General features: G+C 41.7%; 1 protein-coding gene across 1 annotated transcript in view; it reads left to right on the top strand.

The window, feature by feature from the left end:
- The window catches only part of LOC128371617 (LHFPL tetraspan subfamily member 7 protein), an 87,841-nt gene that overhangs the window by 5,941 nt on the left and 56,613 nt on the right, over positions 1 to 25,287 (top strand). The window contains exon 2 of the mRNA XM_053331973.1: positions 19,087 to 19,225. Coding sequence (XP_053187948.1) covers positions 19,087 to 19,225 — 139 coding nt within the window. The remainder of the gene's footprint in view (positions 1 to 19,086; positions 19,226 to 25,287) is intronic.

The following is a 25,287-nucleotide window of genomic DNA, read 5'->3' as shown; positions in this document are numbered from 1 at the left end:
ACATTGATGTGATGTACAGTGGCTGTCCACGTCAGCACTGATGCAGTAATTAGGGGTTCAAGGAAAGATGGCCGAGGGACACTAGAAAAGAACAGGAGTGAGTTATTTAAATAAAAATGCTTCTCTTGTGATCCTTCCAAAAAAAAATACCAGCTCTAACACATTGTCTATGCTAAAAAAAGGCTGTATCCACTCAAAACCAGCGCCCCGGCAAACAGCCCCCATTCACTGTGCAAAAGGAGCCATCATCCATTTTCACACTCTGTAATAAACCGAACTCCTCTCAGCTGATATCATAAAAAGTGTTCCACCTGTAATGTGTTGGCCACCATCTACAGCTTATTTCCTCTCTGCTTCCTCTGCAACCTTTGGCCCAGCCTCTTGTTCCCACACTTACTTAGAAGAAAGTAAGTGGTGTGGACGAGAGGAGGGAGCGAGCACAGGAGAGACGCGCGGAGGTCAAGAGTGGTGTTTTACTACCGTCTCTTCTGCCCGGTTGTTTTTCAGGTGGCTGGTTAAGAGAGGAGCTACACATCATCTCTCTGCTGGTGGCGGTGTGCTGCCTGGAGGAGCACATTGCCCCTGCTTTATGAGACAAACACATCCTTGGCGCCCCATCCCCCCCCCCCCCCACACTCCCTCCCACCTCCACCCTGCCCTCCCTTATATGAATTAGTGGTGTTTTGTATTTGGTTGTCTGTTCACCTTGACTTATACCAGGTACATAAATAGACTCATTGCGAAAACTACAGTGTAGAGAGCAGAGGAAGGCGCTGGAACTGGAAAGAGAGATAAATGTTTGCTCCTTTGACAGCAAGTCTTGCGTGAAATGTGGTGTGCTGACTTATTATCATATGGCGCATGTTGACTTCAAGGCCACCTCCTGACTGGTGACAAAATGAATGGTAGGCAAGTATGTATACAGAGGAGCTTTTTAAAATGATAGATTTTGGGGCTGAATGGGGTGTTTTGGACGGCAGCCAGATTCATGCTTCTACCCCCTCGCTTGCTTTTCTCTTATTTGAGCTAAAGACTCCTTTGAACTCTCAGTGTTATTAGCTGCATAATGCAGTTTGACTATAATATCTATCAGAATGAGTAAGACACATTTTTTTGAGAGCACATTGTGAGTTTTCACATTGATTTTCTACTTCTCAAGCAGCTACTTGATTCATTTTATGTCAGCAAACAATGACAATGAACACCCAGAGACTTAAAACTTGCTTTAAAAGGGTAATCCATCTCACCACATTACTGGATGAGCCTTTATTTTCAGCAGTTGACCAAATGATGTCATTATTGAATCCCTAAAACAACCAAATTCACACAATCCCATCTCAAAACATCCATTTTGTACTGTGCTGTTTGTCGTCCGGGTTTGAATTTGTGATATCCAGCATGCGGTAGCTCTTCATATAATGCTTTTTGAAATCTAACTCTAAAATTTTGCGCGCAGTGTCCTTGAACATCCCGACAAGTAAGCTTGCAATTCCTTACGCATTTCAAGAACAGTTCGAGGCTCTGCAAGTCGAATTCATGTGCTGCTCTGAGAAGAATATAAAACGACGGCTGCCTGGAAGGTAGGAAATCATTTTAAAGCGCTTTAGAAAATGGTTGGCTGTAATGTTGAGAATACTGGGTTTACAGTAAATTCAGTTGAATTAGATTCACTTAAATAACCACAGCATAGCTATGCTGGTATAACTATTTGCACAGTTTATAAAATCACAAATACGCACAGCGCAAAGTTACAAGTGTGAAAAGGACATATGCAAAATGAACAGTAGGAGCCTTTAAATTGAATTGGACTCCTCACAGTTATGCATATATTACAGCATAGGTGATATGAATTGCAATATTTTGGGTTTCAGTACAGAGCGGTTGTGTCACCTGGTTTTTAAAATGCATTATACACACTCTGGGAGCATTACTCGCAGTGTGGGTCTTGCTCAAGGACAGTTTGACATGTGGAGGTGGATGTTGACCCACAAATCCTACAATAATGGCTCAGCTGCTCTGCCAGCTGAGCTACAACCGCCTACTACACGTTCTTCCACATAATTAAAAAACAGAATTCTTTATTAATTTTTTTCAAAAGTCACTTCTTGATGTGGGATGTGTCTAATCTAAATCCTGTGTCCTGTGGATTTTGTCACAAATTCCTAGATGCAAAATTTTGGCCGTGTGTGTGTGTTGGCTGGCTTTCGGGAAGGGGGGGGGGGTGACAGGCGGAGCGGGGCAAGAGGTCAACGCTGCATACGGGAGAGGAATTGAAAGTGCAGAGGAGCAGCTGTCCAGATGATGGATAGAACAGGTGGCTTCGAAAGAGATGATGAGGAAGAGAGAGGGGAACATGTTGATCTGCATGGAGGTGAAATAGAGAGGAAAAGGATTTATGATCTCATCAGTCTTGATGGATGGATGTTACCTGCTCTGTGGGATCATTTTCTGCTGCTTTTTATATCTGATAGCTGATATTTTCAAAGGAGCGGGCACAGCAAAACACTCCCTGTGATGATGTGCATCTCCAAAAGCTACTGATGGTCAAAACTGTGATATATCCCCCCCAGCAGACAGGGAATGTTTATTCAAATACTGGCTGAATTCCCAACCGTGCGTTTATCTCTGTTATGAATTATACTCTTTGCTTTGGTGATATTTAAGACCCTCTGATCAGCAGTTCCCAGGTAGACACAGGGAGCTGTCTGAATGATAGGAGAGGGGGAGAGATGGGGCAGCGGAGCGCTGTTTCCTTCGCCGGGAAATGTGCTGAGTCAGCGGTCTCCGGGAGGCCGTCGTCCATTTGTTAAGCGGCCTGTCACTTCCACTGCCTCCACTGGGGATCCTGCGGGTAGTTTATGTATTGATTTAACAGGGAGCCTTTCTCCATTTTTTAACATAAATGATGGCTCACTCGGCTCGATGCGTACAGGCCGACTGTAGCCGTGTGAGCCGGCCTCCATCAGTAATCAAAGCACAGGGGTCGCAGGTAAAAGAGCTCAGGGATAACAGGAGAGCACTTTGCTGCTTTAATACAGTAAGTCCACCTCCACTTCATATGTTAAAGCTGCCTGTCTACAGAGTGAAAATATGCTTACTTTAAGAGGTGAACATACTAGTTTGATGGAATCAATATATTTTGGGATTATTTTTTCCTCCGCTGCAGATGGATATAGTTTTACTGCTCCACTTTTTCGTTCCTCTCCAAACCCAGAAACATCAAAACACAAAGCTCCTGGGATCTATCTAAGCTCCCGAACACAACTTCTCTGTTGAATCCCGGAGCGAGTTGTGCAGCTTCAGAGAGGAAAAGTCCCACATGTGTAGACTTATTCTGAGTTATATAAAACCTTTGGAATATCTTACTTTTATAAGCTCATAGACAGTTAAGACATATCATACATAAAATTTAAAAAAAAAGAAATTAGCCCTCGGATCAGACATAACTTGCAACTATTCCCCTCAAAAGTTAAGGTTTCAGGGTCAGGAAGAGCCTGCTGGTGTGCAGCAGGGAATTGCAGCATCTAATCAGCTTTTCTGATCTGTCTGTGGGGAGCTCTGTGTTACTTCTAGAGGTGAAGACTTTCCTCCTCTCTCACTCAAAATGTGTAGATAGAAGCATCCTTCAGGCTCATGTGGGAAACATTTATTGCATCCCACTCATACAGTCACTGGGGTTAATGTTTTTGTGTATTAACAGCTATGTACTAGATGCATTTTTAATCAGTATTAGCATTTAATTAGCAGTCCCTCTTCTTACTTTGAAGTAATGTCAATTTTCCTGTGAATCAGTTGCAGGCCAACATCATAACACAATACGCCACAGCTGTGCATGGTTTCAGTTTTATAAATGGGCAACAACAGGTATCATAATCATCTAATGTGATTTGTTTGGATGCTCTTTCTTAGAATGATGCAGATTGTCCCCCAAAAACACAGCTGAGGGGGGAAAAATATTTCTCTATAAAAAGTTAATTTCCACGTTCTGCAACAGTGAAGAATCTGATGCTGCGCTAATGTGCAGCTCCAAAGATGAATATGTGAGTACCCAGTAGGATACGGGGGTAAAGTCTGACATTTATAAGAGAATGCAGGCGTATAATAAAGTCATTTGGATGCAAGTCAATTTGTACATCAGCGTAAGAGCAAATTAAAATCTAGATTGTTGCTTTTAAGATTTGAGTTCAAGTGTTGTTAATGCATATAAATATAAACCCTCCAAGGCCGTAAGAATATGATTCCTGCATTTTATCTGTATTCCCCTGCAGTTATTAACTACTTTAATAAAAACTGTAGCTCCTGGCTGATCATCTCAACTCCTAGAAATATCATACACTAAAACATAGAGAGGTTTGTGCATTTTGGTAAAACCCAGCACAATAAATGGTTAAAAAAAACACCCCGCTGAAATCTCTGATCATTCATCAGTGTTCACGCAGCAAGGCAGCAAATTACAAATTGAGTTTAATTAGTGACCTACTGTTTAATGATTAACTGTCACCATGTAAGCAGCTCAGCATGTTGTTGTCCAGTTACATCATTCTTACCCCGAGCTTCTGCAGGACTGACACTGAGCCTCCTTAATATGCACTTTCAGTCAGGAGGATGGTACTTTATCAGAGTGATGCAACTGTGATCCAGACCTGGTAACACACTTTATTCATCAAGCCTGTGGTGATCTACTTCTGGTTTGATGTTTGTGGAAAAGACACTTAAAGAGAGGAAGATTCCTGACCTCTTTTTTCTCTCTTCTTTTTATGAGCAAGAAGGTCCAGCACAGGTTACCAATTTGACCTCCAAACTAAAGATGTTAATTAAACTCATCTAAATATTGCCCTATAGCTACATGTTCATTTTTGGGGTCAGTAAGTTTGCTGTAATGTGAGTGTAACATGGACCAGTCTGACTTGCTGATGAAATGAAGCAGAGTGGTGGAGGCAGATATAGTAGCATTTCCAGTTGCTACAGTACAGTATGCATGAATTATGAAATGCGCACTTGGGACCAGCGGTAGTGCAGATCATGCATAAATGCAAGAGCAAGCTGGGGCTGTGTGAGCTTTTGAGGGGTGTGAGCTGTGTGAGAGGTTTGCTGAAGGACGGCCTCAGCTGAAGCCCACACACTCTCTTAAACTCCTCTATTATAGGTGGAGGAGGCCGGCCCACGTGGTTGCATTGTCTGTAAGTTAGAATTTAGACTAACTATTTGGTGTGTGTTTTTATATGAGAGAAGGTCTGTAGCTGTGATCAAGCACAAATCTGCAAGATTCATAAATATTATATCCACAATGTAAAGAAAATATGAGTAAATTACCTCATTTGTCAGCATACTCACTAGTCAACAGGGGATAGTCAACCGGTTCAAACAGGATGGATGAAAGCAGCTCTTCAGAAGATGCTCTCTTCTGTAAAGTGATTAGTGATTAAATCATTTTCATACACTCTGACTTTCCAGATGAATGTATTACACTACAGCATCTGATGATTTATTCTATCAATCCTAATATTTCCATACAGCTGGACAAAATATAACAGCTGTCACACAAATATGGCCTAACTACCAGGCTAAGATGTTGTTGTCAGGCTGAAGTGATCCTGTTGGTTCTTTGCTGAAAGTTATCTTGAAATATTGAAGTGCTCTGTGCTGAAATTAAAGCAACATGAGTTGAGTGGCAAAAGTACTGATTATGTGATTGCAGTTTGAAGAGGTAGGCATGTAGGGAAGCCTCCTAGCACACACTGGTACTGACTCATGATGAATATAGGGTACCAGTCAAATGTTTGGACACATGCTATTTCTGCATTTCCACTATTTTTAAGTAGTGACTGGTTAGATTGTGTTAGATGATCAGGAGACTGCAATGTTCATTATTTAGCCAATAATGCACCTGTATAGTGTGGAATCTTTACATTTAAGAATATCAGCTTACTGCAAAACATATTGTGACTATGAAATGTAATGTCACATGTTATGGCTCCCTTGGTCTTCTATTAGTCAGGAATGTTTAGTCTGGTTCATGCCTCAAGTTAATATTGGACTGGTCTCTTTAAGTGTTCATCATGATTTGTTTTGTTGTATATATTCTCACTATTTATATGAATAGCTCCTTGTAATGAAAATGAAATTTTGCCAGTTTAATCACATCAACAGCTGTTGGCTCCTCTACAAACTGCATGTTCTCATTTGAGCTCATATATCAACATTATATTAGATTATAAACAAGTGAGTCATTTGTGTCTGAAAATGAGTTCAGATGGAGTTCATTATCAGTATCATTGTGAATAAGTCTGTGCTTTGGCAGGTTTGGGCTTAAGGACTTGTTGCCCTGACGACAATTTGAGATAAATTTTAATCCAGACTCAAATCATCAACACTCTAATTTGTTCTGCAAGCGTTAATTTGGGAGAAATCCTTTTTCTGTACAAAAGCTGCACTCAGTTTACAGTACAGTAGGCAAATATTTCCATGTGCTTTTCAACTAAAGTATTTTATATTTCACCTCAGTTCAGGAAAGTTTGAGTAGGTGAGTCAATGCTTTTTATCATGATGACTTGAATCATACATTTTGTCTACCTGCAAACAGCGCTAAGTGATCTTCAGCCTGATAAACAGCTACTAGATGAATAAGTCATCTATTGTACAGATGGAGCCTTTCAGTATGTGGGCTGTAGTGTTATTATTTCAATGTGAGAGAGAGTACAGTATTTCTTTTTTCTCTTTGAAAAAGCGCTCCCTCCTCCCTCTCTCACACATCTTCTCCACATTTCTCTCACTCTCCTCTCATCCTCTCATCTCACACTCTCTCTTTCCCCTCAGCTCTCTCTCTCCTGTGGTGCCGTCATTTTTGATGAAAAAAAGATCAACTGTAACTTCTGGATCGATCCTCCTTGTGAGCCGGTTACTCTCTGCTGTTTGTTGGGATGCCAAACATACGTTAAATCTAATGAGCGCACGTAACAAAGAAGTCTACCCCCCCCCCCCCCCCGGTTTCTTTCGTTGCTTCCTTTTAAATTTTAACGGTGTGCTTTTTTATCCTTTTTCTTAATAGCATCTGCTTTCAAAGCCAAGAGACAAAACAAGATAAATAACACGACTGGTGTCTTTTGAAGAGACAGAGTGGGGGAAGGAAGAGAGGGAAAGGGAGAGGGGGAAGGGAGAGGGGGGAAATGTTGGACACAAAAGTATCATTTGCGCTATAATTCAATTACAGCATCTATTCAAAGAGAACAGAAAGGAGAAACTTTGCCCGAGGTTCCTCTCTTTTCAACTACCCATCAGCCCCCCCTCACCAACCAACCCCACCCCACCAACAGCAGCCCATTATAAGAGCAGAACAAACCTCTGGCCCGGCTCCGAGGATGCCATCATTAAACTGGCCTGTGAGGGATCCCATACATTTCAAACTAGCTATTTGATCCTCCTATCTGATCTGATCCGCTTGTGTGATCTATTATGAAGGAGAGTGCGATGGAGAAGAGAGAGAAGAGAGGTGGTGTTGAGAAAGAAATACCTCAACCTGCATCGCCCACCCCCCCCCCCCCCCTCCCTCCTTCTCCAGGATCTCAACTGTTGTTTAATTGAGGGCTGAGAGAGAGATAAAGAGAAAAGAGACAGAAGAAAATGGCATTCTTTTTTGTGTTGTTGCATGCTGTTTGGATATTTTGCCCTGCGGGTGCAGTTGATGATGACTCTGATCTGAGGCGGCGTAGTTTTGGAAGCAGGAGGGAGGTGTAATGATCTCAATCTCTGCAAGCACTCGGCTTTGGCCTGGGAGGTGCAGCCGTGTGAGTTGTGTGTAAGCCTGCTGCTCTGATCTCTGCACTGGAGGGAATCAGCCACATAGTGCTGCAGTGTGTGTATGTGTGTGTGTGTGTGTGTGTGCGGTGCAGGTGGTGCTCAGCGATGCCAGATAGACACGTGATCACTTGTCACACAATTCTTGATTAACCCAGAAGGATGAACTCAGCGTATAAGCCCTCGTCATCATCATCAGCGATTCATTGAGGGAATTTAGGTGCCTCTTCAACTTTCTTCAGCTTTTGATCTTTACGGCTTTACAGTATTACAGTATGTTGCTATGAATGGGACTGCTGGGCTGCGGTGCTTCGTGTAGTTTAGAAAGAGAAGTCTTTTGCGCAGAACAATGTGCCTAAAATAGAAGCTTTTCCTCCGCGTCCTATAGCCCTCCATCACAGTCTCTTACATATGAGTCATTGTCTGTGCTTCTCCACCTGAGGGCTTCATAAAGATGATTCTCCTCTGGGACGATACAGACGTGCATCTATTTCCTCTCGCTGCGCTGCGGCTGATGTAAAACTAGAGCTGTGGTTTATCCCTTTCTCTAGCAGCTCTGGGAATCAAGCCTCACTGAAGTTTTTTGGCAGGTTGGCAGGTACCCGAGGCAGCTTATATTTGTACAACTCCTATTCATAGACTGAAATAAATCTTCTTCTTTTTGACAATGAAGAACATGATTGAACATAATGGTTTTTACCACGTAAAGAGCTCCAGTAATCTCTCTCCAGAGTAATCTGATCTTTAATTTTTCTCTTTTGTTGATGTGGAAACATTTACAGTGCATTTACCTTTCAACCTCACTGATGAGCAGCATGTCACATATAACATTTAACCATGCCCTTCCTAGAAATGTGTTATTATTTTTATTGGCTCTACAGTTAATTTAGTTAAAAGCTGAGAAGCTATAAAATAAACTTTAATGGGCACTAAGGGGATTCAGCAACAGCAAAATCTATGTTGACACCACAGTTGGAAGCAACCTGAGAGCAGACTGTAAAGTCAGCAGAACAATGGGACAAAGAGAAACACTTAATTGGCACATCACTATTAAAATATTTACACTTTTACAGTCAGCATACAGTCCTGATTCAGGGAGCATATACAGCTGTCATCATTCAAACTCACATATGACTGGAATATGAGCATTTTTAGACTAATTGGAGACGTTGGATGATAGCAGTCAGTGATTTGTTCAAAGAGACAGGTCATAGTACAGCTTTGGCTCATTGATCAACAATAATGTGGGTTTATTCATCACCTTTCAGCCCCTTTTGTCTCCAGGTGATGCAGCAGGTGGCAGTTATTGGTCTGGCATGGAGACAGCTGCCTGCAGCTCTGGACCAATCCCAGAACTCGTTGGTTATCGTCTGATATTTTGGGAGTTCAAATGTAGTCAGTGGATATCCAGATGACAGATAAGGGATATCCACGGCCAAGACTTCCTCTTCTATGTGCAGGTCATTATTTACAGTCCAATTAATGACTTGAGATGTGAGAATGGATTTGGAGTTTGGAGTTGAGAGACAACCTCTATGACCAGACTTTTCACAAGTAGTAGTTTACACTCAGTTAACAGTTAAACCAAACATCAATACTTTCTGTAGGTGTCCTAGGTCTAGACAACATTTTGGACAGTTTTCTGCCTTTTTTGCTCCCCACATGAACTGTTTACCTGCATGCAAATCAAAGTATGTTCCCGTTGAAATCGCCAGAACGGAAGCCTGAATGCTTCAGATCCCAAAATTGTGTCCTTTACCTTCAGATTCTGCATTCATACCCAGCTATCTGTTTATAGAGACAAGCTCTGGGCAAACTGGAACCAGACAAGCTACAGTGGATGCCTTGGGCATGTCCAGGGGCAAAAATGTGATGTTTCACTATATCCCCAGCCATCCAAACACCAACCAGTACTCCCATATTGGAATAATATTACCTGGCCTCAGGTTTGCAGAATAGCAATTATTTTGAAGCTATTTGATTAAACACGGGCCACGTGAGCATGTTAAAATGTAAAATTATTAAGGTTTTAGAGCTAATTAAACCAAGATTTGATCATAAAGGATCTGTCTTGATAATTTAATTAGTAGTGCAAATTCCTGCTGGCTGTGGGTCCAGAAGAGGATGCCTTGAAGAATGTATGTCAGTGTGTTCATAGTTCACATTGGCTTTGGTTCTATATCCAACACACACACACACACACACACACACACACACACACACACACACACACACACACACACACACACACACACACACACACACAGACAAAAAAACACTATATTGCTTGATAAATGCAGTCCACTAGACTGAAGTTGGAATAAGAACAGAATTGACAGGTTGAGGTTGTGTTCTTGCAGCCTCTGAAGACTCTGAACCAACTTCCTGACCTGAGCTGTGATCCAAATCAAACATGCATATGACATACATATTGTACAGTAGATGCTTAGAATGTGCAGTATAAAGGTATGTGTGTGTTCCCCTTGCCTCCGGTGCGTTTAGGGGTGTTTCCTGGGCTCATATATGGCATTCCTCTCAGTTCATTCAACTATCTGTGCATGTGTGTGTGTGTGTGAGAGTGTGTGTGTGAAAGCGACACTCTGACTACACAAGAGATTCTCACCATGTTTTCATTTAACATGACACCGAAGACTCAACACCACATTAAAGCATTGCTGTGCAGCAGGGAGCGTCCTGTCTGGGTCCCTGGACGAGAACACTGGATGTCTGATGACAATAAACAACTTTCTAGTGTTACTGTGTGACTTGGATTAGAGAAGGTGAACACTAATACTATAAAGGAGTAGCGTTAGCAAACAATTAATGTCACAACTCAAAGGCCCAAAATAGAATTAATTAAAACCACTCTAGCTTGTAATGTGTTCCCTTTCTGTGACATTTGGCTGGAACAAGCACCAGGACTGAAGTAACATGAGGCCAGAATAGCTTCAGTAAGTTGGCCCATATGATGAGATTAATGCATAAAGTTGGCTACTTCAGACATTCCAAAAATCAGCTGAAATGCAAAAAGCAGCCCCTTAGAGCCTCATTTTTTAAATTATTGAAGTATTCCATTTTTAAATAATTAATTTTAGTGTCATTACTTTGATCAAAAATTCTTCATTTAAAAGCTGGTGCTCCACCTTATGTACCATCATGAAATATAGGAAGCCTTTCCTGTCTCACTCAGTGTTGTAAAGTTGCAGCAGGACAGGCTCTTTACTTGTGGGATTATAGAAGTTTGTATAAGATTCTAGTAAACATGAACTTCAGTTTAACTTAACCGGCAAACCAGAGCTAACCTAATGACTCACAACAACATACATGGAACATACACTGACATCAGATTGCATGGTAATCCATTCAACTGTTGTTTCAGTCTGAACCACACATGTCTGGTGCTTTTATCTACTCACTAAGCTTCATCCTCTGGGCACCATGGATACAGTATCTGCTCCAAATGTCCATCATCAGTCTGGACCAAAGTGGTGAGTCTACCAACTGACTCTTTGACAGACATCTCCTTTACTACATTTATGAAACCCTGAAATGAATAGACAACAAATTTAGAAAATGGCAGAGGACATGGAGCTGAAACCAGTTGAGGGACTTTCTTTCCAAATTACTGAGATCATGCAGGATGTGTTACTAATGGTGTTAGTTGGCCCATGTCATGTTGTGAAAGTGTGAAAGTATTTATGAGGAGTTGCACCAGTGTAAGGATACACAACAGAAGGATAGTAAAAGCACACTATAAATGTATCCAGTATGACACACCAAAAAGTCTTATTCTTTTGGAAAAAATGATCTGTCTCAGAATGGATTCTCTTATCAGTCTGGGTGAATAAATTAACAGAGGCAGACTTCAAGCAGAAATGTATGTAAGATTTAGGTTAATCTGAAATGTGATGTATTCTGGTACAATTGATACATCCACTTTCATCAAGAATGTTTTTTAATGTTAGAAAGTACTGACCAACATTTACTGTTGTTATAGAGTTTTTGTAGCAGGTTAAACACAGACCATGATGGTAGGAACTGCTTTTTAATTGGGCCCAAAAAACGAATGAATTTAGAAGCACCTTTTGCATGACCCAACAAGTGTTTTTCTATGTCTAATCTTAATATAAATCATTTTAATCTTAGCAGCTTATCATACTTGCTGTGGGATTTTATATTATGTCACAGCTTTATACCCTTACAACAAAAACAAAGGAATTCCCCTCTGAACATACATGGATTTGTATGCTAACATGGAGTGACTCTGTATGTGAGTCCCTGTGGGCGTGTGCGCCTGAGAGGGAACGGCTAAGTGCTCCTGAATGTCACTTCCTATCTGCAGCCCGTCCCCATGGCACAAATGGACACTCCATCCACTTGTCAGGTGATTAATCTCCACTCCCCTCCCTCTCTCACCTCCTCTCCATCTCATATTCACTCTCTCCACACGGAGTCGTCAACCATTCAGAGGAGAGGACAGTCACACACACTTATCTGTACGACACTCCCTCTCCCAGTCTCCTCCCAGTGAAGATCAATGAGGAGATGGATGTATTATTCAGCACATTAATTTAGAGGTGGAAGGTGCTTTTTGTGCGGGATTGTCAGATTCCCTCTGAAAGATGATGACGTTACATGACAAGCAGAGAGGAAAAGTGAAGTGGAAGGGGAGGGAGGGAACGGTTTACAGAAGCTGGACAGGTGAAATCTCAGCTGATTCCTTATGTGTGATGGAGCAGAAATACCTCTGGTGGCTCCAGAGATGTTGAGGGAAGCTGTGTTACAGCACTAATGGGCTTCTAGAGGCTGAACATGTCAAGGCTGATGCTTTAGTGTGACCGTTGGGCTCTTGCACTGCTGAATGCTGATTAGAGAGCTGAGGCAAGCACACGCAGAGGATGAGACAGCAGGTTGTGTGCAGATGGTATACCTGTACACGTTAACAATTATACACCAAAGCAAGCACATACACACATATACACACACACACACACACACACAAACTTGTCACGTCTGCTTATCGGTGGATCTGCAGTGCTCTCACCTCACCTCTTGTCCTCCATAAAGGCTGTAAAGATTGCAAAGTGGCAGGGTTATTTCTGTCAAGGGCCGGTGCTGAGTGTTAATGTAACTGTCTCCTCGCCCCGGCACTTCTGAAGAGCAGAAACCTGCGCAGAAACATCCAGCCATTCAGGTCCAGGCTTGGAAAGGCAAAGTGCGTTTAATGAGACATGCCTCGCCATCTCCATCTTGTAACTCCCAATAGAGGAGATTTCATTGTCCCGTACAGTGTAATCCCTGACTTCCTTAATGTAATTGGAAATGAAAGAGTCCCCTTCAGACTGCCCCTTTATTACTCAAAGCAGCTGGATGGAGGTTTTTTTTTGTATCAGTGCCGTTATTGGGCTCCAACAGGCTCAGGATGTGGACCATTTATTGTGGGAATCCAATAAAGTTTCTTTACGACAGAGACAGGTAGTCTGACAACATGTGTGTCAATGCCAGTGGCCTTTAGTTTAATCAGCATTGTAACACTTGTGTGGTTATATTAGAGGCTTGTTATTATCAAATTAAATGATGCTCGTGGGTCAAGTCTGCCTGTTATTGTCTCTATTAATTAGGGAGGTGATATGAAAGTTGTGTCTTTGTGCCTTAAATCACAATATCCTGAGTGGATTGCTTTTCAAATCAAGCTGTCATGCCGCAGCAGAGTGAAAGACAAAGCGATTAAGACAAGTCCTTCCTGTCTTCTGTCAAATGAAAACTTTAATTTCTTCTTGCCACAATTCTCCACTCTTTCAACTCCACTCCGTTCCTCATCGCTCTCCACTGTGGCTCCAGCTGTTGCAGTGGCTCTACCAGTTATTCCCACATAATTACAATCTATTTAGGAAGCATCACTGAAAGGACCAGTACAGTTAGGAGCTCATTTTCTACTAAATTAACTTGCTCAGAGCAACTAGGGCTTCTTCTAAGTTTTTTTTTTTTTTGTATTGTATTGTCTGTGAGTAAAAGTGGTAATGATTATGATTTTGTTTCATCAGAAGCGACTCGCACAGAGACTCAGAGTTGGGAGTTGATTAATTGGGACACCATTAATTGAAATGTTGGTTGTTTTCTATAAAAATAGCTGTGCAGCGCTCTGATAGCCTTTATTAGTCTCCCGGGCTGTGTTTAAATGGCACACAGAAAATGTCATGTGTATAAATCTATTACAGCTTACAGATAATTGAGTGAAAAATGGACAGAATGCACAAATAGCAGCTGGATTTACAGCTTACATATGGAGATATTTATATTTGCAGCCATTTTCAGAATTGTACTTTTCACTTGCCCCCCCAAAACAGTCATGCATTTTTTATACTAATTACCATCATCAATCTTAATTCAGCCGATCACAACATGTCTCTTATTGTTTAGTCAAAGTGTACCTTATATAACTGAACATGGCTGTCCTCCCCCTCTCTGGCTGCACTCCCCTATATGAGACATGATGCACCTTTAATGTGTCACAGTGAATTGAGAACAGCAGGGTGGGAGGTAGGCTGCATACTGGGAGCCCACGAGGCACGCCAAGATCAAGCAGCGGGGAGAAAGGAGACATTCCTCTGCATACATGAATATCATTCCAGCAAGAATGGAGGGAGAACAAAGACCACCGAAGTTAATGGCTTTCTGTATCTGAATGAGCTACTCGTCTTCTCTGTCCTCTTGTAGTCGCTATGCTCAAAACAAGAAAATCAAGTAGCTGTTAGCAGAAGTAATAAAGATAAGGTTCTTGTTAGCGTAATGTTCTTTCTTCACTTATCTCATCCCTTTTCAGTATAAAATCAGCTACAATCAATATTTTTGTATAATCATTTTGGATCATGTGACTGTGTGTAATGTGCAAGGCAGCGCTCTCGACAATTTGTTCTTGGCTGCGGCTTTAGCAGCTGTTTTCAGTAATAAAAAACTGCTTTCTGCCAAGCACCAAACAGCAGACAGATAAAGTTAGCAACTAGCTAGGGAAAATAGTTGAGCATTTAGCTACTAATGGGACAGATATTTCACAATTAAATTTAAAAAATATGAATGTAGTCACTGTGATGTCACCCATTGGTTTGTGGATTGCCGTTTTGAAGCCTTGAGTTGAGCAAATTAACCGTCATCTTAGATTTTTGGAGCCAGGAATGACCATATTTGGACAAGAGGGTGGAGCTGACCCTAGCACTAGCTAACTGTGATAATGTGATTGCTAATGCTAATTATTGCTAGTGAAAAACATGCTTATACTCTCATAGATTTCCATACAGTCAGACTTCTTTTTGGAGCCGATGGAGACGTCCTGTGCCGGCCTCACTTTTCAAACCGTTTGTATTTCACTCAGGAGTTGGTGGAGGCCAAAAACAGAGTTAAATGAATATTGGACTTTTACCAGCTGTTTGCGAATGTGTCCTTAGTACTTTAAAAGGTGATAATGTTGCAGACTGGTTGCCACATGCCCATGCTACATAACCACAACATCTGTGGTTCAAATCTGGCAGTGGACTTTTGTTGCATGTGACCCAGGCGCAGCTGAAAAATGGAGAAAAGAAAAGAAAAGCTCTCGCGACCGACGCTCGCTGCTAAGAGCAAAAAACTGTCAGAAATGTTTGCTCCTGCGGGCAACGTAGCTAGAGCTAGCAGCAGTGGTTCCTCTCAGCGTAGCTAGAGCTAGCAGCAGTGGTTCCTCTCAGCAGAGCCAGAGCTAGCAGCAGTGGTTCCTCTCAGCAGAGCCAGAGCTAGCAGCAGTGGTTCCTCTCAGCGTAGCTAGAGCTAGCAGCAGTGGTTCCTCTCAGCAGCAGGTGTGCCAGAGTGAGGCTCCCGCTGCCATGGTGGTGCAGCAGCAGGTTGAGGAAGACTCTCCACCATGTGGAAGTGGTGATACAGTCTTCAGCAGGTGTGATAAACACTCATTAAATGTTCAAAACAGTTACTTAACTGTCTATGAACTTTACTTGACATAATAAATAGCAAACTCTGCATAGTGATTAGTTGCTTTTATTAACCACTTACCACTATTTTCATCAAAGGATGCCACATCATTTCAAATCTGCAAGCTTACAACTCACATGTTGTAATGTGATGTGGTTTGAGCATATTGCTATTTTCACAATTTTTGATCATTTCTACCTATAATGACATTCCCCAAATCAGGTCACCAGAGTTAAAGTGTTTGAAGTGTCAACATGTACCTTTCTTTGTGCCTATAGTCTAATTTGTTCATGAAGGACATTGATTTAACAACATAACACATATATAGCCTATGGTTTACATATTTTTTTCAGTCAGTGTTTATGGTTTATTGCTCGTTCAACAGTTTCACATGATACAGTTAAAACTAATTCAAGCCTATTCAAGTCTCCAGAATATAAGGGATATTGTTCAGTATACTACTGTTATTAAGGGCTTGTGTGTGTAAATGTACATCAATGTGAGTTGGCACAGTATCTGCGCGTGGATTGTAGTGGGCCGGTCTGGACCAAAAAGTCCAGGGCTGAATTTTTGTCCCAGTCCAGCCCTGTGCACCACTGTTTTGACCGTACCCAAAACTGTGTTGCATTCTGGTCTGATGCAACTTTTGGAATATCCATTTCTTTTTTACAGTATGATTATATAGATTTCTGCCTTTATGATTGTGTAATGGTGCTATTGTTAGTATTGAAAAGTCTCTTTTCAGTATCTGACAAAATACTCACTACTATACTTGAATACTTGAATATTTTCAATTCCTAGAACATTTATCATTTCCCTGTCGCTCAATTATAGCTGCTGGAAATATTTTGATATAAATTGTGTCGTTCAGTTTTCTCCAGCTGACAAGAATTTGACCACTTTACACCCAACGTCATTGAGACTTTATTATTAGTTTTATTTGCTGAAACGTAGTAATTCTCATCAACATCACCATATTTTTAAAAATTAATTGTTTCCACTGTATTTCTTCAAGATTACAATATCAGGTTAATAGATTGCAAACATTGAGTATCTAAATAAAATGGATACTGGAAGAAATGGGGATGTGGTCAGGTGGTTGTGTGACTCAGGTGTTGCACTTTACTAACCATGAAAGTGGGAAAACTAAGTGATTGGCAAGGATGATAATATGCAGTAATTTGAGCACAGATGATCTGACAGATTAAATTGATTTGGCAATAATGAACATTGTGTTGTTTGCAGCGAACTCCCATTGTTGTGCACCTCTGGCTGCACTCTCCTGGCTCATCTTACAGCAGACCACCCATGCGATAGTCAAAGCTTGCATTAGTAATATACAAATCTCGCAATGTCTTGCCTTGTATGCTATTTTTATTTATTTCCTTGGTTTTTTAAGCGAAACATTATTTCGTTTTTATGTATGCAAATGCATGAGAATGACCATTAAAATGAATCTAAATCTAAACAGCCATCACAAAGTAGGAGACTGTAATGCTAGATGACTGAGAAATCAATTGTGCAACTGTGAGAATTAATCAAGTCAAATTAAACCTATAATCTTTCTCTAAATTATTTGCAATACAATCCTAAGGGGCTTGGTCGCATTCTGCACATGCTTTCCTTTGCTTGATTGCAAAGGTCAAGGTGCCCTTGTGCAAGGCACTTAGCTCCCAGCAGTTCTCAAGAAGCTGATCTGTAATCCAGATGTGAACGTCAAGATGAACACACATGTTTAGTGAACCTGGACAAATAAAGGTCAAAAGAATAATCACCATCATTGCCACTAACATCACAGGTCTCGAATATTCTCCTGCTCCCCCTTTCAGCCTCTCTGCCAAACACCCCGAACAAGCTAATTAAATCTTCTGTCAGGCATAGAAATCGCTCTGCTTTCATCCTCCCTCCATTCACGTCAGTCACATCAGGGACATGCATAATGACATGTGTTTTAGGGCTGTAATTCCCTTGTGCATGTTAGACATTTCTCTCGGATCACCCCCGCCTGCATGCTAATCACTAATGTGGCACTATTTTCTGACTTTGCAGTGTGTGTGTGTGTGTGTGTGTGTTTGCGTGTGTGTGTGTGTGTGTGTGTGTGTGTGTGTGTGTGTGTGTGTGTGTGTGTGTGTGTTTGCGTGTTGCGCTTGTCCAAGAGGGACACATTTTGAAAGTGTCTAGAAGGATGTGTGGCAGCTTTATTGAAGCTGGAGAGTCACTTTGAGAGGCTAGGCACATCAAACAGCACCACCAAGACACACAGATTGTGGGAAACACACTCACACCTACACACACACACACACACACACACACACACACACACACACATATTCCCTCAGGGCTAACCTACTGTACTGCTTTCAGACTTAGCTGCCACTCGTCCAGAAATTCACACCTTCCCAGGAGTCTCTTTGTAAAAGCAGAGCAAGAGGACAGTTTAGCAGGTTGAGTGAAAAGCCGCTCAAAAAACATTGATGAGACACTGTGTAAAGAACTTAAACTCCTCACAGTGGAAGAATTAAACATGCTGGATGCTTTTTGGAAGTGCTGATGTTCCTTGTCACAGGCATGGCGGGTGTGCTACTACAAATTCAAATGTTTGCACACATTTGTACAGCTCATCAGAAAAGGTGTGAATGAATCTCTCGTGTGTGAGTGTGTAGAAGTGCTTCCTTCCTCTGTTTGGCTCCTCTCGCTCCCAGCATGTGTGTGTGATTAAGCGAAGATGTAATGAATAGGGACAGTGCCCTGTTGTTTGGCCATGGAGTGCTGTTTTTCCAGCTGAGAGAGCCATTAACCTGTTAGTAGGATTGACTGTGAGATTACACAATCTGCCCTGACCAAAACACAGACTTTTTGGCTTTCGGGAGTGTTTTCAAATGTAGCAATGAATCATAACTCTTTGACAGGGAGGCAAACACGGACATTTGTTTGGGGCTACCTAACAGCAGGAACCTCTTTTCACGAAGGTGAAGAATTTGCACCCATCTGTGAATATGTGTAACTGAGTGATGTCTGGTATACTTTCAGTGAATACATGCATGGTGTAATTTATCATAGCCCATGGTAATGTGTTCATATTGCTTGTTTTACTCAACCATGAGTCCAAAAAAACAAAGATGATCAGTTTAAAGTCATATGTGATAATAAAAGCAGTAAATCATCACTTTTGAGATGCTTGAACCATTGAATATTTGGTGTTTGTGCTTGAAAAATTACAAAGATGGTTACTTAATTATTAAAATTGTTGCAGATGACTGAACTAATTGTTGCAGCTTTAAATGAACATAAAATAACAGCTCTCTGTGTGTGTGTGTGTGTGTTTCTGTTCTTCAGACCAGTGCGGTGCTGTGTTCAGGAGGCTGCGCTCTGCTGGCCGTCAGCTCCCTGTTAGCCATCATCACCATCTTCCTGCCCAGTGGAGGATGTGAGAGGAGGATCTGCACCCTGGCTGGTTACATGCAGATGGCTTCAGGTCAGTACAGACGTTAATACACACAGCAGCATTCAGATTCTAATCCTGGACAGGGACAGATCTTCACACATATAGCTAATAACAACTTATAAACTTCCTGCATCCTCTTAAAATTCATCACTTCAACACCTTGCATTGCTCCTTCTGTGCCTCCTAAGCATGATGCATTCTGCACTATCTCATATTCCTTCAGCAGAGCCTTTCTGCAACAAGCTCTGATAGTGCTTCTCATTACCAGAACTGTAAAAAGAAGCTGACTTTGTTGCCCATCATTCAAAAAACAAAACAAAACAAAAAAACCCCCCACAAAGGAAACAACTCGAGGACAGCTGCTGCTAGGCAACCAGAGTCTGCATGACACTTGTAGGGGTGAACCGTCGAAGCCGAGGCGAGGATAGATTTAGAGCCTGCTGTAAAAAGACAATTACGCCTCCTTAACACAGGTCATTGGTTCAGGGCTACATGTGACTTATCAAGCCGCCGCTTTCATTCAAACAGAGAAGTAGTCTCGTAAACAAAGCGTGGTCTTGTCAGCGCTACGCCTTTAAAAACCCATAATACACCAGGGCTCATGTCACTGCTCGGTAGCGGCCTTCACAGTCTTGCCTTGCGCGTCAGACCAATTTAATGGCTGTTGGTACGAATGTGAAGCATTTTTCGAGGTTCTTGTTTGCTTTAGTTACAGCAACACCTTTTCTTATAGGTGTCGCACCTTCACATGCACACATGATAAAATAGTTGAGCAGTCAGTCAGAAAATGCTGCTTTCCATCTTTTCTACAGCTGTTCACACACCTCTGATGCCTTTTTGATTTAGTCTCAAGTCAGTACCTGCTCTGTTTTTCAGGTCGACTGATCCACAAACCCCTCTCCCCCCTCCCCTTTCTCTCTCTAATGCATTTTGCTTCAGCAGCAATTACATGGCCTCGATACTGACTGGCTAATTTCCATCCCTGCATGTGGCATTTAACTAAGCATAATTAGAGGTTGAATTCATTGGGCAGGTTAAATCTTTATTGACAAAGCTGGAACTTTCACAGAGCATGGTTAATGGTGTGTTTTAAACCGCCGCTTATTGCTTACAGCCAGACTCTCATACTCCTCTGTCTGACTCCACAATCAGATCAGCGTTGCTCCGGGAAGATGAGAGAGAGTCTGCGGCAAAGCAAAAGTGCTGAGCCTTTTGCGAATGTGCGTGTGTGTGTGTGTGTGTAATCCTGTTCTGTGGCATAGAGCTGCATGTCTTTCGTGGTGACAGACTTTGCTAAATAACAATGCGAAGCAAGGAGAAGGGCCTTTGTTCAGTTTCCAGGTTGACTCTTGTCTAGATCGACTGAGGTTTCACAGAGAGCCCACACAGCCCCAAGGAGGGCAGATCAGAGGAGTGTTTGTTTTCCCAGTAATGCAAGTATGTGTGCGTGTGCTATCAAAGTGGCCTGATAAACTGAAACAAGTAGATTAAGAACAATGGTTTTCTTTAGGGTGTGTATATTATCAATGTTCCTGATGCCTGTTGTTTTTTTACAGTATCTCTGACAAAAGAGGCAAAGGAGACGCGTGATATTGCGTCACTCCACATACAGTATAACAGTGTAAGTACAATAGGAGTTACTGTATGAGTTACTGTATGAGGGCTGAGCATCACAAAAATAAAAAAGGGATTCCATATTAGGAAGGGAAGGGTTTATTTGATGGATGGAACAAACGAAGGGAGGGAAATGTCACAGTTTTGTGGATGAAAAGTTTTTTTGCATTTTTAAGTTTATAAGATTGACTAATGCAAAAATGATTTTAGCTAGAAATGCACGAAAATCATCATTTGGTATCATGTGGTTGAAATGATTGCATACAAATAGGCAATAGATGTCTCATTTCATTAGACATTGAGTTTAAATACAGTCAGGTGTGTTGTCAGGATTCATAGCTGTAGACTGTTGCACTCATGTCTACATTGCACGTAAAACAGTAACATTGTGTTTTCATAATGTCTGTTTGCTATATTAATAGTATTATAGTAGTATTGTAGTGCACTAGTGGTTCATAAAGTCACTGAGATGCTTTAAGGACAGGCCAAGACCTCAACACCCTAACCCTAATCCTGTCCAATAGATGTCAAATGACTCTACAGTGGAACCTGTTTGGCTTAATAACTACTACAGTATTACATCATTCTTACAGTACAGTTGTAGGAGCTTTAAAAGCAGTCCTATAAGTTGTGGGGCATAGCACAAGGGCGGGGGAGACAGCAGATACTGTCTTTGACCTCAGCCTCAGCCCTGTGAATGCGTCTGCTGGTGAATGGCATCTGCAATGCTATCATAAAAATTAAAGACACTGAAACAACTGCATTTTATTTTTATGATGTTGATTTTGCAATAAATTCAACAAGGGTGTGAGTCTGACATACTGTACCCGCGTTCTCCATGTGGTAAAAACAACAGATGGGTTAAAGGAAGAACCCAATTTTAAGATTTTTTGCCACTTTGATAATATTTCAGATTCATAGTAGCTCATACAAACTCTATCCGACACTTGGCACTTATTGAGTTTACAAGTGACAAAGCCTTCTCCAAATGTGGCGGCTGCCAATAACCGCAGATTCAGAGCAGAGTGATCAATATGAGCACAAAAGCAGTCCATAATTATAATCAAGCTGCAAGACAGCATCAAGAATCTTTTCACCCATAGTGAGTAACACCTGCACTAAACAGTTTTACAGTACAGCTTTAAGGTCAGTCCACCTCTAAAACAGACACTCGCTGCTTTCATTTACAACATGTACTGTATCACTTTTACTACACAGCTAGAACATGGGAGGCAGCCGCAGTGTTTGTACATTCTGTCAGATGTAGAGGCGAGTAACCTTATGTCCTTACGTTCAACAGCTCTGCACACACACAGCCGAGGGCCGGGTCGAACCAGGAAAAGCCTTTTTTCGAGGTAAAACTGCCCGGCTCTCTCTTTTCTCAGGCCGGTGGTCCCTTGGGTGAAGTCCAGAATTAGATGTGAACTTGCTAACCCTCCACTGGTTTAGCTCAGCACTATATCAAGCGGTTCAGCTCCTGTGCCACGGAGCGCTGCCACCATCAATGTTTTACGCTTCGAGAGAAAGAGGCAGAACATTTCTGTGTGCCCAGGCGGGGAGCTTTTTCTCCTGTCATGCATATTTTATCGGGCCTGTTCTTCTTAGTGGCAGGATCCATAGGATTGGATGGCTCTTTGGGCCGAGCAATGTTTGCAGGTGGAACGAGTGAACAGATATGGAGACGTGCACATACCGATTTACACGTTTATCAGGGTTAAGAAATACATGCAACCATTACAGCACACATCATTTTAGGCATTTTAGACACTCAAACAGTGGACAAAGACACCCACTTGTTTATTCCAGTTATTATTGAATTTGATTTGAATGTCTGTGTAGCTAACTTTCTAGCTTTCCACTCCTCATTGACATCAACTCTACCATTCATTCCTGCTGATCCTGCCAGAGATTTCACTTCGGGTTTATCCCAATTCATGCGTTGACAGGAGCAGCTGAAGACCACGTTGGGGTTTCGTCGAGCAACAACACTCAGGCGGATTCTCGCAGTGCAGTTATCTGTTGAGGACTGAAGACACGTCACACTCCACTGAGTGTACAAGCACTCACTGCACAGACAAGCGTAATCTCAGCCGCTCTCCTCCAGGGTTAGAGCCACATTAACATATGGAGATCATTTACATTACGCGCTCACACGAAAACGTTTCATTTGCTACATTGATTGCCTGTTGTTTTCTCTTTTTATTGATATGGCTGCCAGTTCAACAACATTTTTTTTTAGTGTGAAAATTGTTCTTTGGGAGTTTGAGGGTTGGGCAGGTTGAGGACTTGAAAGAGATGCACCTGAAGCTGTGTTTTTCTCCTCTTGAAAGAAATATGAATCTGTCCAATCGATGTTTGTGTTGCTCGGCGTGGAGCAGCAGCAGCAGCTTGTGGTTTTCTGTTGTTACACGGAGAGATAAAAGGAGAGCAATGGCACTCAGTAATACATGGGGAACCACAAGTGAAATCTGGCTTTACTTTGAGAAATGAATTTAGTAGCACTGTTTGGTGACGGTTTTTAAAAATATGAAATCCAAACTGTCAGCAGGTGCTTTCTCCTGATAACAAGGTATCTTATAATTCCAGAAATATTTCATGAGCCGCAACATGAAGGTTTTCTAGTGTGCCTCCCGAAATGTCAAGATCTTATTGAAATACTTTTAACACAGGACATCACATGTTGAGTGGAGAAATCAGCAGTGAAAGCATTCATCTTAGATTGATGTGAAGTCCTGAAGTAATGCACTGATTCTTCTTGTTGATGTAGAAAAGCCTGGTATGTTATCTGACCATCTTCTATGTGTTTTGCTAACATGATCACTGGTTATAGTATCTTTAATTGTTTACGTCAATATTTCACAACTTAATTAGCTTTTGACCCTTTTAAACAAAGCTAACTCAACATATTTCTATGATCTGTGAGCACTTTAAGAGGGAACAGAATTTTTAATGTTTTCATGCTGTTTAATTTGAATAATTATCAGAGCTTAAAGGGTTCGTATCATGCATGTTTCCACTTGTATATTTATATCCTGGAGCTCCACTGGAATATCTTTGCATGATTAAATCTTATACTGACTCTTTATGTAGACCCTCAGTTCAGCCTCTATCTGAAATGGGCTGTTTTAGCTTCTAGCTTTTTAAGGCCCCCCCTCCTGATGAGTCCACTCTGTTCTGATTGGTTAACTTCCAGAAGCTGATCCTCTGTAGACTTCCTGTGTCTCTTGAGGCTACGTCAGGAAACCATGCAACAAACAAACTATTGTAGAAGGATTTCATTTCTTTGTTTCTTTAGCTTGAATCAGCTCTGAAATATGTGACACGAACAACCCATTAAACAACCCTAGCAACAACCTTAGCAACAAAGACTACAGAAAGGATGGCCGTTTGTTGCCATGGATGAACAATCTGACATCATCATGAGGAGGAAGTAGAGCTAACTTTGCATGTGGAGTGTTAGGAGCAGGTTGAAGCCCTGATTTTGACTTGTAGGGAGCATTTCTACCTACGAACTTTGACCATGTTTAACGTAGACATCCAACAGCATCAACAGGATAATCTCCTTGAAATGAAGAGGTACAACTACTCAGCATTTCACAAAGTCAGTTGTTCTGAAACACATGATTTTACACAGGAGAAATATATATATGCAGTATATATTTACACTATCCAGTTCTCTTTATACATCCATGGCCCCAGACCCTTAAATGGGAAACCACTGATTTATATCGTCACTTGATGTTTGGTTGAGTGTGGGTGTGTGTGTGTGTAGAAGCAGGTTAAATTGTTCATGGACACTTGGGAAATGAACCTTTTGTTGTATAACAGGTTCCGTAACAACTACATCACTTTTCTGATATCTACAGATATCACAGTACTGTGTTTCAGCCTCAGGACTGTGTTTAGATCCAAATCGTGACACTTTGGCTCTTGGTCCTGAATGAACAGATTTTGCAGTCACAGCAGAATTAATGAAAATGGCTCTGTGAGGGAATGTTATCATTCGCTCAGCGGGCCAACTTTTGGCTCAAAAAGGTTCTAATTTGCAGCTAAACTCCATCCAACCCCAGCTGCAACCGGTGAACATTTCCCTTTGAAGATTCCCCCTGTGCGACTTTCTTATCTGCATGCCCATCAGAGAGAATCCTTCAGTGTTTTTTACCCTGACATTGGCTGCTTGGGAAACGAAAGAAAGTGTGTGTTTCTCTGTGTGTGTGTGTTCCCTCAAGCACAGACACTCTCACATCCAGTTTCATTGTGCTGATGCTGAGGAAGCCCGGCCTGCTGTGTCAGCGTTCCCTTGGGCAAAGCTGCTATGCAGATGTCCTCCGAAGCATGGTGATGAAAATAGGAAGTTGCTTTGATCAAAGCACCTGCTGTTTTATTTCAGTGCTGCTGTCGTTGCCGGAGCCCATATGGTACCTGTGCCAGCTGTCAATCATTCCTCCGATACAGATGAATACATTTTCCATATCAGG

The sequence above is a fragment of the Scomber japonicus genome, chromosome 13 (assembly GCF_027409825.1).
Source record: "Scomber japonicus isolate fScoJap1 chromosome 13, fScoJap1.pri, whole genome shotgun sequence".
NCBI classification, from domain to species: Eukaryota; Metazoa; Chordata; class Actinopteri; order Scombriformes; family Scombridae; genus Scomber; species Scomber japonicus.
The sequence above is the reverse complement of the archived record's forward strand: the minus strand, read 5'-3'. Positions and strand labels throughout refer to the sequence as shown.